The 18,130-nt window shown below is 44.0% G+C and overlaps 1 protein-coding gene across 1 annotated transcript in view; it reads right to left on the bottom strand.

The window, feature by feature from the left end:
- NCS1 (neuronal calcium sensor 1) overlaps positions 1-18,130 on the bottom strand; it is a 61,483-nt gene that overhangs the window by 37,737 nt on the left and 5,616 nt on the right. The window contains exon 2 of the mRNA XM_033137335.1: positions 7,828-8,330. Coding sequence (XP_032993226.1) covers positions 7,828-7,891 — 64 coding nt within the window. The 5' untranslated portion in view covers positions 7,892-8,330. The remainder of the gene's footprint in view (positions 1-7,827; positions 8,331-18,130) is intronic.

Raw genomic sequence — 18,130 nt, forward strand, 5'->3', positions numbered from 1 at the left:
AACTTGCAGTTTCTTTTTGGATATCGCTTTCCCTCTGGGAAACAGGTCTGGATTGTGTAAATGCCTACATCTTCCCAATCCTTAAAACAGTTGATATTTATCTGTCTGGATGAAAGCTGGATGATCCAGGAATGGGACCAGGGGTGAGGGTCAGGGCCCAGTGTTTCACTCCATGATCTCCACACCATCAGTACACTGATCTTGTAAATGGATTGTCTATTTCCCTTACCTCCTGCATATACAAAGGTAAGGAAAGGTGACTTCTCATTGAAGGTGTGGAAGGGACCATCTCAAGTTCTTACCCTGAGCAATGGGATCAAGGATTTGATTTAAAAAGCAGCAGAATAGAACATTAAGTTAGGCATTTCCACTCCTCCTTTTGTTCTATGTCTACAGAGTTTTGTTGCTTATCCTAGATTTTTTTACCTTCCAACACAAATGCATTGAGTTTGTTTTGCCATCTCTTTAGATGAAGAGGAGGGATGAGAATAGGCAAACTTGAAAGAAAGAAAAAAGTATAAGCATTTAGGTAACATTGACATTTAGACCACAGCTATTTGCCTGAGTCAGCTAAGGCTAAGATGTTTCCATTTTCTAAGTGTTTTTTATACAGTCCCCTATAGTTGTCTTGTGTCTGCAGTAAGGTTAATACTTAAGTATTTAGATGCTCCATGTGCCATGGCAAATGGAGAGTTAACTAGCAACTAGTCTTTTGTACTGTTGTTTAAATTGATAGGAGGGAGCAGGGATTTACAATAGTTGATTTACAATCCTGCTACCCTGTGATACATTTCTAACTGCCGCTTAAGTGGATTTTGCAGAATTAAGAGGGTGTTATCTGCAAACATATTCATTTTGTGTACCTCATCCTCTCTATAAAAGTGTCTTTGTGCAGTTGAACGGCTAATACCTCTATGGCCAATGGAAACAGCAATGGCAGCAGTGTCGGGCGTCCCTTAAGAGCTCGATAGCCTGAGCGTCGAAGCCGTTGATTGAAGTAATTGCTTTTGATTTGGAGTATCATTGCTTAATGAGGTGCAAGGACTTAGATCCAAATTTCAATTCGGTTGCAGGTGTGTCAAAACCAATGAAATCAATTCTATCAAAAGTCTTATAGGGTGCATATAGGCATCAAGAGAGATTAACATGCCAGCTCTCTTCTCCCTATTCAGCTCATGTGTAACATTTAGTGCCCTTCTAATGAAACTTGTGATGCTTCTCTTCTGGCCAGCATGAACCCTGTTTGATCTGGAGATATGTATTGAGTTATAAACGTATTTAGATGCTTGACCATTATTGATGTGAACAACTTCGTGTCTACATTAATGAGAACTATATGACTCAAAGTAGCATCAGTTTTGAAGAACACCATGTTTGTGATGCTTCCCCCCCCCCAGTTGTACAGTTTGGTCCGCCATGGGGCAAGCTCATTGCGAAAAGCTTTATAAAACTCTCCTGTAAAATCATCCAGTCCTGAGGACTTTCCAGATTTTAAATTCTTAATTATCCCTAGGACTTATTCCCAAGAAATTGATTGGTTTAGGTACTAATATTAGGTCTATGTGTGACATAGATGGATGTAGTGCCTGCCAGGGGTCCACCAGGTCCCTTTCAGTTAATATTTCCACCTAGCGTGGGTTGCAGATTTTGTTCACAGATCAGTGCCTACTTCGGTCCTTTGTGTCATTGCTGCAGCAACTGAAGTCTCTGCCTGTTATGGTTTGTCCTCTTTTCAAATGGTCTAATTATGTTAGCATCTTCCGGAGAAAGTCGTCTTGTGCTGAGTTGGGTGCATATAAATAAGCAATGGTGATTTCATGGCTGCCTATGACACCTTGAACAAAGAGGTGTCTGCCTGTCGGGTCTTCCCAACTTTCCTCAACACTCAGAGGGCAGTGCTTGCTTACCAGGACAGCCACACCTCTGGCTTTCCCAGAGCCGGGGGCTTGTAGTTGCTCGCCTATCCAGCAAGGCAGCCCTCTGGTTCCTGCATTGATACGTTTCCTGCAGGAGAAAAATGTCTGGATGTTCCCTCTGCAGGGCTGCCTCCAATCTGGCTCTTTTGATTGGCGATCCTAGCCCTCTAACATTGAAGGAGAGAAGCTTTATAGGTAGTTTGGCTTTGAGGAATCATAGTAATGTTGGTAGAAATGTGGATAGCAGAGAGTTAAATGCTAGGTATGTAGTTCCTGCTCTATTAAAGATGGATTTTTTCAAGAAACTCAGTTTTTCTGCTGGACTTCTATAACTTGAAAATCAAATGACATAAACTGAAAACTACATACACAAATGCTAGGGTGTTCTTCCCTGCTTGACAACAGGAATGTGGGAGTGGTGGAGATCCCTCCCATGGTACCCAGGATCAATTAGGGGGGCAGGCGGGGGCTTGTTGCTAAGCTGCACACCTCCTAATGCCCAAGGACAAAGGCTCTTCCAATTTACTGTTGTGCTTGTTAGAGTGGAGTCCAGATGCTTTTCATGCATGAAAACAAAACAAAACAAAACAATTTATTACTTTCTCATTGGAACAAAATAATTTTTATTTTGTTTCGACTATGGCAGACCAACACGGCTACCTACCTGTTTCTAATTGGAGTTGCCTTATTTCTTTCTGCCCTTTTTGGTTGTCCAGCCTGAGAAGGTGCTCTTGTGTGCTTGAGCTGGGGAGCAATATCTCCTGCTTGGAGCTGGAGCTCTTTCACCATGTTGCCAGTCTGCTGGTTATCACTTGCAACCCAGGTTCTGCTTTTTAGCTAGAATATCAACTTAAAAGAGAAGCCCCAGCAATATGCTATGCCCACTTCTTTCAGAGCCAATGTATAAGGTTAGAGAGCCCTCTGCCACCACAGTGTGGCTGGGCTGATATCCTAAAAGATTTCAGTGGTGGCATCGCCATATTTTAGGCTTCTAACATTTCTTAGAGCTCTGAAAATTGAGTCTTTGAGTCTATTTTGTTCAAAATGCATTAGCACTTCTCTTGGGGCTTTCCCGGTTCTGGTTCTGCCTCCCGGAACCCGATGGGCTCTTTCTATAGGGGACAGTGGTATGTTTAAATTCAAGGAGAGTATCTAGTCCCCACCTATCTTCCTGGTTCTCCAGTAGGCGTCGTAGATGAAAAAAATTCTTCCTATCCCTCTCAGATTGTTCCTTCAGCTTCCTAGCCGTCATTTGTAAGAGTTGGATCTCAGATTGGTTAGTTAGAGCAAGACTGTGTACATCATTTGTCGTTTTAGAAATATATGACAGTTGATTAGATAGCACATCAAATATCTGCTCAAATAGCTAGGGCTGCTCCCCAGTCCAAGACCAGTCCTTGCCTTATTTTATTAATGTACTCATCTGAGTCTCTGTCCTCTTCTATTGTGGCAGCTACTGTCCTTTGGGGGGGGGTGCTTTATATTGCCTTTGGTCATGTCTGTGCCTGAGGCCTCCTCCGAAATCTCAGACAGGGCTCTGTCTATTTCTTCTGAAGATCTCACCTCACAGATTTGCCTTTTGGTTCCCATATTCCTTGGATCATCACCTTGCTGGGGCTGTATAAAGCTTTTTGTTTAGATGGTCAATATGATCCATTCTGCTTAGATTTTGTCCCGGGGCAACTGGAGACAAAGAAATATGCCACCGTTTAGCTTTCCAGATAGCCCCCCCCCCCCGCCAACTTTTTAAAATCAGCTGCCTAAAATAGTAAGAGCATAAGACGAGCTTTGCTGGATCAGGCCAAAGGGGGTGGGAACCATCTAGTCCAGCATCCTGTTCTCACAGTAAGTGGTATTTAGAGTCATTACTGCCTCTAACAGTGCACGGAGAATACTGCCATTGTGGCTAGCAGCACATATCTTCAATTCTGTTTTAAAACCATCCTAGTCGATGGTCATTGCTACAACACCATCAGCCCCCAAGCCATCAGGGCCAATTCTCATGGGTGATGGGAGTTGTAGTCCAGCAGGATCTAAAGGTCAGCTATCCCCTGGCCTACTAGGCCTTTAAAAGGTTAAACACCAACAGTTTCAGTTGAGCTTCTTGGCATCTCAAAAGTAGACTGCCCTTGAACTTGGAGGCACTGCTCCTAACTATCACTGTTAAATGCTGTAGGCAGGCAGTTAATTTTATCAATTCCTTTCCTGAGAACCGGGTGGACTGCCTAGCTGGGTCATGTCAATGGATCTATCCTGTTTAGCATCTGCCTTCTGAAAAGAACCAGCCAAAGACCTCTGCAAACCTTCCAAGCAGGGCATAAGCCAGCTAGCCCTCCCAGGTCATCTGTCCTCACCATCTTTCTGCACAGGCTCCTTTTAGCCAGCATGGCTAAAAAATATTGATCAACAAATTTAACAGAGGACTGGGTTAAGTCCTCTTTTTAAAAATCCAGGGGCTGGCCACCCACACATCTCGTATCAGCGTTAATTCCTTTAAATTAACTGTGTTAAAGGAGTCTTTGAAGACTGGTGCTCAGTTGGGACTGATAGGGCAGAAGGCAGAGTGCCCAAGCAGTGGGTGCAGCCAGAGCCAACAAAAGGCAGAGCCAGCTAATTCTAGTTCTGTCCCCATCTCCTCCCTGCCTAGTTCTACAAGGGGCAACACTGAGACTGAGGAGGAGGAGGAAGCTTGACTGGTTGTAAGAAGGCAAGCAGGTACGGATTGGCTGAGGGCAGTTTGAGGTGGGGGGGGGCAGTGCCCCATTTGCCCTAATGAACCAACCTCTACTGTATTCCATTCCAATCATAGAATTGTAGAGTTGGAAGGGACCCTGAGAATCATCTAGTCCCTGCAATGCAGGAAATGCAGTTGTCCCGTATGGTGATCGAACCTGCAACCTTGGCATTACCAGCACCACGCCCTAACCAACTGAGCTATCCAGGCTACATCTGTTCTGAACCTATGTCAATCAGATTTAACTGGGAGACAGCCGCACCCTCACCACAGACTCCTAGCATCACAGGCACATTACATTTTAGGTGTGTCCAATTGGCACACGATCGCAGACATGCGGGTCCTTTTGGACCTGGGAGAAGGAAGAACAGGGGGCAGGGAGGAACAGAAAGGGTCAGAGATGCTTATACTCACTCTGCCAATGCACACAACAGTTGTCCATTAACCCTATCCATACAAAAAGTTTGGTCAATAAGAACATAGAAAAGTTGCCTTATGATAAATCATACTATTGGCCTATTGAGAACAGCATTGCTGACATCAACCTGGTGCTCTCCAGGTGTGCTTGGAAATAGCTCCCATCAGCACCAGTCAGCATGGCCAAAAGCTCATGGGTGCTGGGAGGTATTGTCCAGCGACATTTGAGGGCACCAGGTTGGGGAAGTCTGGTCTTCTCTAACTGGCAGTGGCTCTCCAGAGTTTCAGGACTCTTTTCCCAGCCCTGTTGGGAGATACCAGTGGGTTTGAATAAACAAAACAAAGTTACAGTCCTCATGTAATCAGGAACATGGGATGGACCCTACCTAGTTGAAAACAACAAAGCTCTTTCAAACCCAGCAATGGAAGCGGAAGACAATAACATGTCCTCTCTAAAAGTCAGCTACCAACATAGATAAATATTTCACATACATATTTTCAGCAAACAATTAACTGATAATCCCATGCAGTTCAATGTACTGTCATACACACACAACCCTTCTGAAAAGGTAGCACAGCACAACAAACAACAGATCAAGCACAGCCCAGAGACTCAGGTTCAAATCCACACTCAGCCACAGACTCACTGGCTGACCTTAGGCCAGACCCCACTTTCCTTCCAGGCTCATCTACCTTGCAGGGTTGTTGCGGTGAAAAAAATGAGGATGCAAGGAAGGAAAGCACTCTTGAGTTCTTCAGAAGAAATGAGGTTTTTTTTAAAATACAACTTTCATAATACAGAAATAATACTTCCAAAAAGTTATTTTTTATTTTTTATTTACTATGCCAAGATAGGGCACAGACAAAACAGGAAAAACAGGATCCTGCTCCCTGAAAACAACTCCATGGAAAATGGGATGGGAAACCGACAAAAATAAGAGAAAAGATGAAATTGTGTTTTGACTATACGTTAAAAATGTTGAAACTTAATAAAATATAATTGTGAAAAGGGGGTGGGGGAGAGAAAGAGAAGCTGAATTCCTTCAATATAATATAACCAAATTCTGGCTTTATCTGTGCAGCTGGAAACCACCCCTAAAGAGCAGAGCAGCTCTCCAGATGACTTGAGTAAGTGAGCCAAACTGAACCGGCAGAAAAGAGGAAGCAATCTCCAACACAGTTCCCGGCCTCTTGTTTTCCCTGAGGAAAAACAACTTGAAACACAGATATCCCAAGCATGAGTTAAAAAGCCATCTTCCCGCCACCGCCATAGGAAAAGTCATTGCAGCACAAACCAGCGACCCACTTTCATTATTAGAAAGGCAATTTGCTTCCTTTGCACTAACATAATAGGGGAGAGGAAGGCACAGAATATCAGAACTCCAAGGAGTGCTCTCCAGCTAAAATTCAGAACTTTGCACACAAAGCTCCATCAAAATACCAACGGAAACCACAAGTGGACCAAAAATATATACAAGTTGCCTGCCACATTTGTCTGTTTAGAGTAGACCCATTAAAAATGAATGGGTCTAAGTTAGCTGTGCCCATTGTTTTCAATTCAGTGGCTGGCCCCTGTGAGAACAAGATGCTAGACTAGACCACTCATCTGATCCAGCAGGGCTCTTCTTATGTTATTAATGGGTCTACTCTGAGCAGGACTTCCACTGGCTAAAAACAAATGGGTCTGGCTCTGAGTAGCACAAACTACACCCCCCACAGGGCTGCTTCCAACACTGTAAGTCCTTCTTAGAGGAAACCCACATTGAACATGATCCACATGGCTACAACTTGGGTCCATTCATTTCAGTGGGTCCTCCTTTGCACAGAACTTGTATACAGCCATCCATCTTCATTGAATGCCCTTTGTTTTATTTCTTCCCATACACATTTCTCTCTCTCTCTCTTTTTCCTCTTCCAGATTGTTAGATCTCTCCCCGCCCCACAATGCCCAGTTTCAGGGCTGGCAAAAAGACAAACCTTTGCCACGACCTGCCCCCCCCCACCTTCCAAGCCTCCAGGCTACAGCGGGCTATCAGCTCCCCAGAAATGAATCAGGAGGAGGCTTGGCTATTATGGTGCATGACGTTCCCCTTCCTCTCTCCTCCACACACGTGAACTCACACACATCCATCCTGACTCCATACTGGCTCACAGCCAGTCCCCACCCCCAGGAGAAGCTGGGGGGGGGGGCGATGTTGCGATGCCACCCGAGAGCATCTCAGCACGACATGAATCACCACAGAACATGTGAGCCTCCTTGGCGGAAGAAAGAGAACCTGCTTGCCTTTTCTATTACTGTTTTTACTTTGATCTATGGAGCCATGGAACTAACGACTCCACCTAGGCAGGCTTCTCCTTGCAAAAATTACTCCCTCCACGCCCACCCACCCTCACTCCCAATGCCAGACTCTCGGACCACCACCCCGCCTCTCCATCAATGCAGCAGATTTTGCACCACTCATCTACGGCAGGCTTGCAGACCCTATATCCTGCCACTACCACCACCACCCAGATCTCCTGGCCAAAGTCTTTGTGTGTCATCACACAAGTACATCCCCCTATGCCCCCCAGACCCCCCAAATCCCCTACAACCAACAAAGATCCCCCCTCCTCCTCCTCTGCAGTCCAAGGCCTTCTCTGCATCCCAGCTGGCTCTAGTACCTGGAAAGTTGCACCGTTAAGAGAATCCAAGATTATGATTATTTTTTTGCTGTTCTAAGTAAAATTTGAATTAAAAAGAGAGAGAAAGGAATGGCTTACAGTATGTCTTCCTTGTCAGTTCTTCCACAACTTCAGGCTTCAACTTGCTGTTCGATTTCCCCATCTCGATCTGGCAAGGTTTGTCCACTGGACTTTTTAACAGGGCATAAATTTCTCTCAAAGCCCTTCCTTTACTTAGCGGAGAAGCATATAGGAAGCCAGTGGGGGGTGGGCGCAGAGAGATCCGATGTGAAGGGTGGAGGACAGCAGAGGGACTGTCTCAGTTTCGAAGCCAAACCGGACCCTTCCGATTTCCTTCAAGTAGCGCTAACACACACCCCCAAAAATTGGGGGGGGAGGGGATGGAAAGAGGAGGGGGAAGGGGGGAAGAGAGAGAAAGAGAAACAAGGGGGTGATAAGCTTTATAAGTTCAGCTGCAATTCCAGTGTCCAGATCCGGAGTCCCAGAGGAGGTTTACGTCCCCTTATTTTCTGGCATCCACAACTCAGCTCTGCAAAACAGTCACAAACAGATGGCGAGGCGGTCGTCTCCCTCCATACCGGCTGGTGTAAAAGGGGAAGGTGGGGAGTGAGAAGACAGAGAAAAACCTTTCGTTATTACAATTATTATTTCCCAGTGAAACAGGGAAGGTCGCTTTGTTATGTTTCAGCAGGGCCCTCCTGAAATAAAAATGACGAGATTTCGCCAAGCTCACTTGCCTTTCCTCTTTTGAAAAACAGAAACGGAAAAATTCGTGGAGCTTTTTCTCTGCCTCTCTCCAGACAGCCTTTTCTCCTTCTTCCCTTCCTATCCGTTCTCTCTTGCTCGCTCCTCCTCGCTGGAGCCCAGTGGCAGTGTTGCTGCTGTCGTCCCTGGTTACAAAACTGCCCTCCCCTCTCCACCGCTGTCTCCGGTGCTCTGGGTTGCTGTAGCAAACACAGGATCTGCCACTGCACTGATAAGGTGCTAACTGCAATCTGCCAGTCAGGCAGTCGGGTGGGCTGCCTAGCAGGCTCTTCCTTTTGTCTTCTCTTTGCTTAGCCTTTTTTTAGATCAATCCTTTGGGTGTGGGGAGAGAGAGCAGGAAAGAAATGGGGTGGGGGGTGGGGAGAGAACAGCACAGATGAATAAGGTTTCTCGTGGAAGGCAAAAGCAGTTTTTATTTTGCTTTGATTTTTTTTAAAATCATGTTTTATCTTGTTTTTTAAGTCAGTGTTGCTTTGTTAAAAAGAAAAAAAGAAAAGGAGAAAAGGAAAGAAGTTTATGCATCAACCTGCTCCAACCCTGAGGCCCTACAGATGTTTTTGGACTCTAACTCCCATCATCCCTCTCCATTGCCCATGCTGCCTGTGGCTGATGGGAATTGAAGTCCAAAGCAGCTGGAGCACAGAGGGTTGGGTGGCACTAGCGTACACTATTGCCAACAATAAAAATTGTGTGTTTTTAATCTCCAGGCCAATGTCAGGAATGATTATGCTTTTTGGACATTTACCAACGGACGTGCCTTGGCAAGTGTTGAAATTTACCAGCAGACAATGAAAGGGGGGGGCGGCATTTGGGGAACGGACAAGGTTTTGGAAAATGATGGAGGGGCTTGGGGCTTGCCTCTAATGGTAGTCCTAATTTAGTCTTAGTCTATTAATTTCAGTGGGTCTGCTCTCAGGAGACATAGGTTTAGATAGGAACCATAATGAATAAATAAAATAATGTATATAACTCAGAGTAGACGCACTGAAATGAATAGGCCTTAGATAGTCCTACTCAAAGTAGATGCATTGGCTTGCATCCAACTAAATTCACAGTAAACGCATTTTGAAATTAATGGGACCTAAGTCACATTTGTTCATTTCAATGGGTGTATGCTGAGTAGGGCTAACATTGTAGACAACCCAATGTTCTAAACTTGGGAAATACATATGATGAATACTCAGTGGTTCTGGAGACCAAAAGGAAACATGTTGATAAATCATTAAATGCTTTGGGCTAATGCCCAAATTCCATTCCACTTTTTCTCACCTAGTGGTAAATATCAACACTTTAAAAAGTAAATGTTCAAAATGCAGCTAGAAGCATAATAATTTCTGACACTGTCCAGAGGACCAAACTACTACTACTATTTATTACTATTATTATTATTATTATTATTATTATTATTATTATTATTATTATTATTTCTTAAACCCACATTCAGTGAACAAAGGCAATATGAAGCTAGATGGACCAATAATCTCCCTCAGTATAAGGCATTGCTTCCTGTGTTTCTGTTTAAGTCAGCCCCTTCTTCAGAATGATGAGGACTAGGATCTTAATTTCAAGGAATGGCTGTAGCTCAGTGGTAGAGCATCTGCTCTGCATGGAGGTCCCAGGTTCAATTTCCAGGTAGGGCCGGAAGATATCCTTGCCTGAAACCCTGGCAAGCTGTTGCCAGTCAGTGTGGACAATGCTGAGTTAGGTGGACTAATGGCAGCTCCCTATGTTCCTAATGCTCTTATGTGTTCAAAGAATGCTTTCTAATGGGAGTCAGATCATACGTTCAACAGGAAAGTCACTAAGTGGTGACCTCATCAGCCCTATGAAATCATGCCTCAAGGCAGTTACCGGTATTATATTAGGTAACCCATCAACAGAGCACCAAGTCAAAAGCAGAGGAGACGGGCAAGGGAAAGGCAGACTTTCAAAATGAATTGTAGAGTTGGAAGGGATCCAAGGATCATCTAGTCCAACCCCCTGCAATGCAGGAATGTGTCAGTGGACTTTGATCATGTCTCTTGCTTGCCTGAAGGACACAGAGGGGTGTGTAGAAACAAGTCTACTGTACAAAGATAAAATTTGCATTCATTGCTCCGCCCATTATTTCCTCTGGCCCCACCTACCACTGGCATGTTGCCCAGGAGGAGAATGTGGCTGTCCACTTTTCCACTAATGACTCCAGCAGTGATATCCAGAGCAGGAAGCCAGTCTGATTTAGAAGCTTTTCCACATGGCCTGTGAATATCACATGACCCACTGCAGCCTATCACAGTGAAGAGTTCTTGTCTTTGGCCACATGGAGGGTGGTGCTAAATTCCTTCCTCGCCTCTCCAAGGTCCTGGGTTCTGGAGCTGGTCTCAAGCCCAGTCTCAAGCTGGTTCTGGAGAGCTCACAAGCCCTAACGCCTGCCTGGGATAGTATTTCCAATCTCCACTAAGCTTTTCAGGAACCCAGGCAAGCAAGATTCCTGGGATCCTGCATTCTTAAGATCATAGCTGCTGTAGAAATTAGGGTAGCTCAGGTGTAGAGAAATGCAAGGCTTATTTCCAAAGCAGACACTCCAACCACCATATGGAAAAATAAGAAGCTGCCTTAGTCAGACCATTGGGTCCATCTAGCTCAGTATCATCTACACTGACTGGCAGTAGCTCTCCAGGCTTTCAGGCAGGTGCAAGAGCATGGCATCAGACACAGAATTCAGCTTCTTGTAAACCTCAACTTTTCAAAAACAAACAAACGAACACATACACATTCAAGTTTCTAGTCCCCTTGATAGGAAATACTACAGCACTTTTAAGTGAAATCTCAGCACCCCTAGGGGGTACCTGAATACAGTGTAAGAAGAGCTTGCTGGATCAAGTCAAAGGCCCATCTAGTCTAGCATCCTGTTCTCACAGTGGCCACACAGTGGTAACCCACAACTAGCTCCTGCTGATGGCTTCCAACAACGGGTATTCAGAAGCATAGGAATTCCAAGGGGGTTGTGGGAGAGGGGCCGCTGCTTTTGCCCCCACCAACTACCCTCTGATTATGCCAAAGCGCTCAGATCGCATAATATATACCCAGGTTGTGAAATTCCACAGGGCACGGAGCGCGCGCGCACACACACACAGTACCACAGTCCTGCTCACTGCTGTCACCGCTATTATTTCCATTTCCTTTTAGTGTGCTAGCCATCTACCCCTCCTGCTAAATCCCCATGTCCTTTGTTCCAGAAGCCAGTTTTCAATTAATGCCACTCTGCTATGCCTCAATTAACAGAAAAGGCAACTTTCTGTGAGCGGGAGAGATAAGGGGGGGAACTGTGTAGATTGCATTGATGCTAAGTTTGGGTAGCAGAAAGGCCTTCTCAAAGTGAAACACGTTGTCATCTTTTGTTTGCCTGGTCTTGGCAAAAAGCCATCTGTCTAGTCTCCACAGAGGCAAGGTTAACACCGCCCTGGATGAAAATGTTAAGACTCCTAGCTTGGCCAAAGAATCGGTCCCTATTGCCTGTCCCAAACTGCTGTTTGTTTAGGAATCCTGACCCAACGTCACTTGTATTACTATTTACTTATTGCATTTATATCCCACTTTTTTCTCCAAGGAACTCAAGATGGCATATATATTTCCCCCCTCATTTAATCAGCACAGCAACCCTGTGAGGTAGGTTAGGCTGAGAGGCAGTGAATGTCCCCCAAGATCACACCTTGTGAGTTTCATGGCCAAGTGGGGATTTGAAGCCTTGTCCTAGTTCTTGTTCAATCCCCACAACTGCCCTGTGAGGTAGGTTAGACTGAGAGGCCATGACCCAACCAAGGCTTCACGACACTGGCTCTATTCCCAATTGATCCAAGAGTTCAGGCAGATTGCAATGAAATTGAAAACTGCCCCCCCACACACACATCAAAAGTTCCAAAATTTATATTACAGTAATACTTTTATTAAGTAAGTCAACTGAAACGGCAAAATCCCGTGTGGTATAGTGGTTTGAATGTCAGATTAAATATCCCCACTCTGACAGGAAGCTCACTGGGCAATCTTGGGCCAGTTGCTGCTTCTCAGCCTAACCTACCTCACAGGGGTGTCGCAAGGATGAAACAGGGTGGGGTAAGAACCTTGGATGTCACATTGAGTGTTGTGTGACCCTTCCCCCTTGCCCCCGCCTTAGGTACAACCTGAAACCACAGGAATTTTTCTGGGGCGATGGGGGAGTGGGCTGGTTTTTCACCTGCACATTTTGCTTCATGTCTCAATTTCATAGAATCTTAGAGTTGTAGTGTTGCAAGGGATTCCAAGAGTCATCTAGTTCAAGCTCCTGCAATGCAGGAATCACATAAGAGAATCCCTCCAACCTTTGTTTACAAACCTCCAGTGAAAGAGTCCACCACCTTCTGAGGTCGTTCATTCCAATGCAGAAAAGCTCTCATTGTCAGAAAGTTATTCCTAGAGTTTAGTTGGAATCTCCTTTCTCATCACCTGTATCTGTTTCAGGTTAGTTTACAGTTTACCTTAGAATTAATTATTGGGATCCAGTATAAGTCCTACTCAGACAATACTCACTGAAGCTATTGGTTCATTAATGCCAGCAAGTTTACTCCGAGCAGAATTTGGCTGGATGCAATTCAGAAAAATCTTACAGAGACACAGAAAAATCTTACAGAGACACAACGGGCAGACTCCACCCTCAGTTTTAGGCCTCCAAACTCAGTTGTGGGGGCTCCCAGAAGCCTGTTGAATTATTTTGGTTCCTTTCTCCCAGCAAACCAGCACAACCTCAAAAATGAAATCTGAGAACTCCTAAAGTTTTAAACTGAAGTTTTAAACCAATGGTTTGTTTGTTTACAATTAAGCAGTGTAAAATTTTAGGAAATAAATAAACAATGCATAATTTAAATCATGGATATTTCAATTATTTTAATTGCATTCTTAAACAGCAAATCTCTCTCTTTCTCTCTCTCTTTTTGAAGCAACAGTGACAAGATTCTCCCCTAACCTTTCCCTGCCAACTAATTTGGACTACTGCTACATACTCTATGTGGGGCTTCCCTCATGCTTTTTCAGCAAGCTTCAGTTAGTGCAGAATGCTGCAGCCTGATTGCTGAAAGGAGTGAGACCCTGTCAGCATCTAACACCTGCGCTCAGAGATCGGCACTGGCTACCAATTTGCTCCCAGGCCAAGTTCAAGGTGTTATTGTTATTATATAAATCCCTTAACAACTTGGGACCGGTTTACCTACGAGATCGCCTTATCCCATGTACGTCCACTCAACCACTTTGATCTGTGCAACTGCACAATTACAGATTCCACATAAAACCCATTTCATATTTGTAAGAACTTGATCTTTAGAGTTGCAGCATCTACACTTTGAAACTCCCCGTTTATTGTTTTTTTAGACTAACTAAATTGTTTAATTTTTTGCTAGAATGGTATACTAAGGATGAGGAGGTGAAAGAAGTAATGACGAAATGGGCCATAGATCTTGGGCACAATATTCAATATGAATCGTGGTCAAAATTGTGGAATCAGGACCTAAAATTTACAGCATGTACGGCCTTGAAAGAAAATGTTATGAAAATGATTTATAGATGCTATTTGACCCCAGTTAAATTGGCTACAATGTATAGGATGAAAAACAAGTTATGATGGAAATGTAATGAAAAGGATGGAGATTTTTACCATATGTGGTGGACTTGCGATAAGGTGAAAACTTTTTGGGAAATGGACTATAATGTGTTTAAAAAGATGTTAAAATATACCTCCCCCCCCCAAAAAAAACCAGAAGCATTTCTGCTTGGGTTGATGGGAGAAGAGATTGCTAAAGTAGACCAAAGACTGTTTATGTATGCCACCACTGAGTCAAGAATCTTGTTAGCCCAAAGATGGAAATTACAAGAATTACCAACAATCGAGGAATGGCAGACGAAGATGATAGAATATGCAGAATTGGCCAAAATGACTGTGAGGATTCAGAACCAAGGCGATCACAAATTCCAGAAAGATTGGAGTAAATTTATTGAAATTCTGAGATATCATTGTAAAAATTTGAAGACTCTAACAGGCTCCTACAACATAGGGCAATAATTAGTTTCTGACCATAAACAACAGAAGGATTTGATATGTATTAAAGGACAGAGACTGGTATCAGAAAGGCGTATATATTTCATGAGGAAACAGAAAACCAGTTGAAAGGAGGGAGGGAAGTCACGAGCTCAGCGGAGCAAATGTATTTGATTGATTATTGAAATGTGGTTATATTCTATGTTTTATTAATAAAATAAAAATAAAAATTATATTAAAAAAGAAACTCCCTGCTTATTGATATCAGGCAGATGCCTTCACTCAACTCAATTTGGTGCCTGCTAAAACCATTTTTGGTTAGACAAGCCTACCCAGATGTTCAGAAACTTGAGGCGAGTTTTAATCTGTTTTAGTGAATTGTTATTTTAACTTTTTGAAAGTCTTAAATTATTCTTATTAATCTTATTTTATTGTTTTATATTTTCTGTACATTGCTTTGAGGGTTTTCTTTAAAATCAAGCGATGTATATATTTCATGAAATAAAATAATAATAATTTCTAGCGATGTGAGCCTGACAGTGACTTAAACAAAATAAAAACTGCTAGAGAGGACTGCCTGGTTGTTGTTTTTTTTAAATCTACAGATTGGGGACTGATTTATTTTTTTCTGAGAAGGAACTGAAGGAGCAATGAGATCAACTAGAAAACATAGCTGAATGTTTTGTTTTCAAGAACCGAGCTGATCAAATCAGATTTTCAGGTGGGCCCTGGATGTAATTAAACTTTGATTAGAGCAAACTCAAGGACTAGATGTCCAAATAATTTCATGATTTCACTACTGCATTGCTAATTTGATGCTTGATGCACAAAAGTGTGAGTGTTATGTGAGAAAAAGACTGCATCTTTTGGGGCTTCTTATCATTTAGGAAAGAGGAGCTGTTGCAGACCTCAGAATACACCAAGATGGCTGTGGACAGTGCAGTGGTGGTGACAGGTGACTTCCTACTGAGGGGCACAGAGGCAATGCTGTGCAAAGGTAACAGGATGCCTCAGGAGGTGTGTTGTCTTTCGTTGCAAAGATTCCCGATGTGACAGAGAAGTTGCCAAGCCTTTAAAAGTCCACTGACCATAACCCCTTCTGATTCATGTGGGTACAAACAATACCGCCACACACAACCTTCAACATATAGCAAAGGGACTATGAGAAGGCCTTGGGACACAGGTGGTCTTTTCATCACCCCTTCCCGTTGAAGGTTGTGGCCCAGGAAGAGAGAGGGAAATGCCGAAAGCAAACCACTGTGCAGGTGGTGTAGTCAGGAAATGTTTGGCTAAACTGGCCACGATGGTCATGCTCTGCCTCCACAGTCAGAGGCAGTATGCATCTGGATACCAATTGCTGGAAACCGCAGGTGGAGAGGAGTGCTGTTGAACTCAGGTCATAAGGAGGTAAAAAGAGCCTGCTGGATCATGCCAAAGACCCATCTAATGCAGCATCCTGTTCTCACAGTGGTCAAGCAGATGCTAGTGGGAAATGAGCAAGCAGGATCTGAGCACAAGAGCACTCTCCCCTCCTGGAGTCTCCAGCAACTGGCATTCAGAAGCATGACTGTTACTGGCAGAGCATAGCCATTGTGGCTAATAGCCACTGATAGCTCTCTCCTCCATGAATTTGGCCAGTCCAGTTTTAGAGCCATATCAGTTGGTGGCCATCACTGGCCCCTGTGGGAGCAAGTTCCATAGTTTCACTCTACCCCGCCTGACAAAATACATCCATAATGTACTAGAATAAAAACACACAGGATAACATAAACCCATTTGTGTTACTTGGAACCTTCATTATGCTCAGTTTTGGTATGGAAATTTGTTCCTATATGTTTGGTTCTAGATATCCTACTGTTTTTTTTTTATTTTATTATTTGGAATCTGTTATTCTACTTCATTAGGTTTTTATTATAATTATAAATATACATAAACCATAAAAACGTTTCCGTTTTGCCACACCCCCTGCCAATTCCATAGCCCGCAGGTTATATAAAGGCATGCTTCCCACCTGCTACATCTGGGCTGCTCTGACACAGAGCTTCTCCTCAAATTATTAGCACCCAGCAAAGAGTCCAAAAGGCATCTCTGGGAAGAGACACAAAGCCCATCCTGCAACTTTGCAAAGGCAGCAGCAGTTCCTATTGTTACCAAGAAGCGGGTGGGGGGGGGCCCTCTATTGTAGGAGTGAAGAGCCTTTTAACTTTTTTCTGCCAAGGACTGCACCCAGCTACAAATATCCAATCCATTTATTTTTTCCTGCCAAATTGAAAGTTACCTGTCACTCCAATTGGAAATTAGTATGGCAACTGAGGGCCAAGTGAAGGCATCTCAAGGGCAGGAAGTAGGGTTGCCATGAATTTGGTGTCATGGGAGTTTGTTACCCCCCCCCATCCCCAACCCAACCTGTCCTTTATTTTGTCTGACCTGTCCTGTATTTTGCCCGACCAAAGTGGCAAGCCTACCCAGAGGTATGATTAAAATTTAGTGTGGCAACTGAGGGACAAATGAAGCCATCTCAAAGGAGGGTGCCTCTTCGCTCAGTGGCCCAGTTCAATTGAGTATGGCAACTGAAGGCCAAACAAAGGTATCCAAAGGGAGGGTAGATCTTAGCTCACAAGGCCGATTATAAATTAGCATGGCAACTAAAGGCCAAGCGAGGGCATCTCAAAGCAGGACTGGCCTTGGCTGAGAGGACTAGTTTAAAATTTACTATGGCAACTGAGGGCCAAACAAAGGTAGTCGAGTGGAGGGTAGATATTAGCTTGGAGGCCTGATTCGAAGTTAGCATGGCAACTGAGAGCCAAACAGAGATAGAGCAGGTGAATCTCGGCTCAGAGTCTAGCAATCACTCATCCCCTTAAGAAAGCTTAAGATACAGTCATCTCTTCATGCAACACAATCATATTCTCGTAAATTGCAAGACTGTGTTGGTTTCTTCAAAAAGGGGAGAGGATTGGTTCATATTACCCATACAGAGTGATTCCTTTCCTAAGGAAAAGAGGCCTCCCAATCAATCATCCAGGGACATATTCCCTTCAGCAGCCATTTGAAAAATACATAATCTGCTATTAGCCAGTCTTCTGAAAACAAGCTCATTAAAGCATCAGTGCTTAAAAACAGAGCACCCGTATTTGTCAACATGTCTCCGGAGCAGGGAATGGATTTAAATAGGCTGAGGCAGGGAAAGCGAGAGAGAGGAAGAGAGAGACTGGTAATCAGAGGTAGAGCACATGCTCTGCATGCTGAAGGCCTGAAGTCCCAACGCCATTGGTATCTCCAGGCAGTTAGGAAACTCTGGAGAGCTGCTGCTGCCAGTCATTGGGGGAAATACCAAGCTAGATGGGCTAATGGTCTGATTCAGAAAACGGCAGCTTCCTGTGTTCTGATTTAAACCAGCCTTTCAATCAGAACCTTACTTTAAGGGTAGCCCAGCAGTAAAGCATCTGCTTTATCCTACAGAAGGTCCCAGGTTCGATCTCGCCTGAAACCCAAGAGAGCAACAGATGGACCAACAGACTGACTCAGGATATGTTTTTGTTTAAATAAGCCCCTTATTCAGAGCCGTGAGGA

Source organism: Lacerta agilis, chromosome Z, assembly GCF_009819535.1.
Source record: "Lacerta agilis isolate rLacAgi1 chromosome Z, rLacAgi1.pri, whole genome shotgun sequence".
NCBI lineage: Eukaryota > Metazoa > Chordata > Lepidosauria > Squamata > Lacertidae > Lacerta > Lacerta agilis.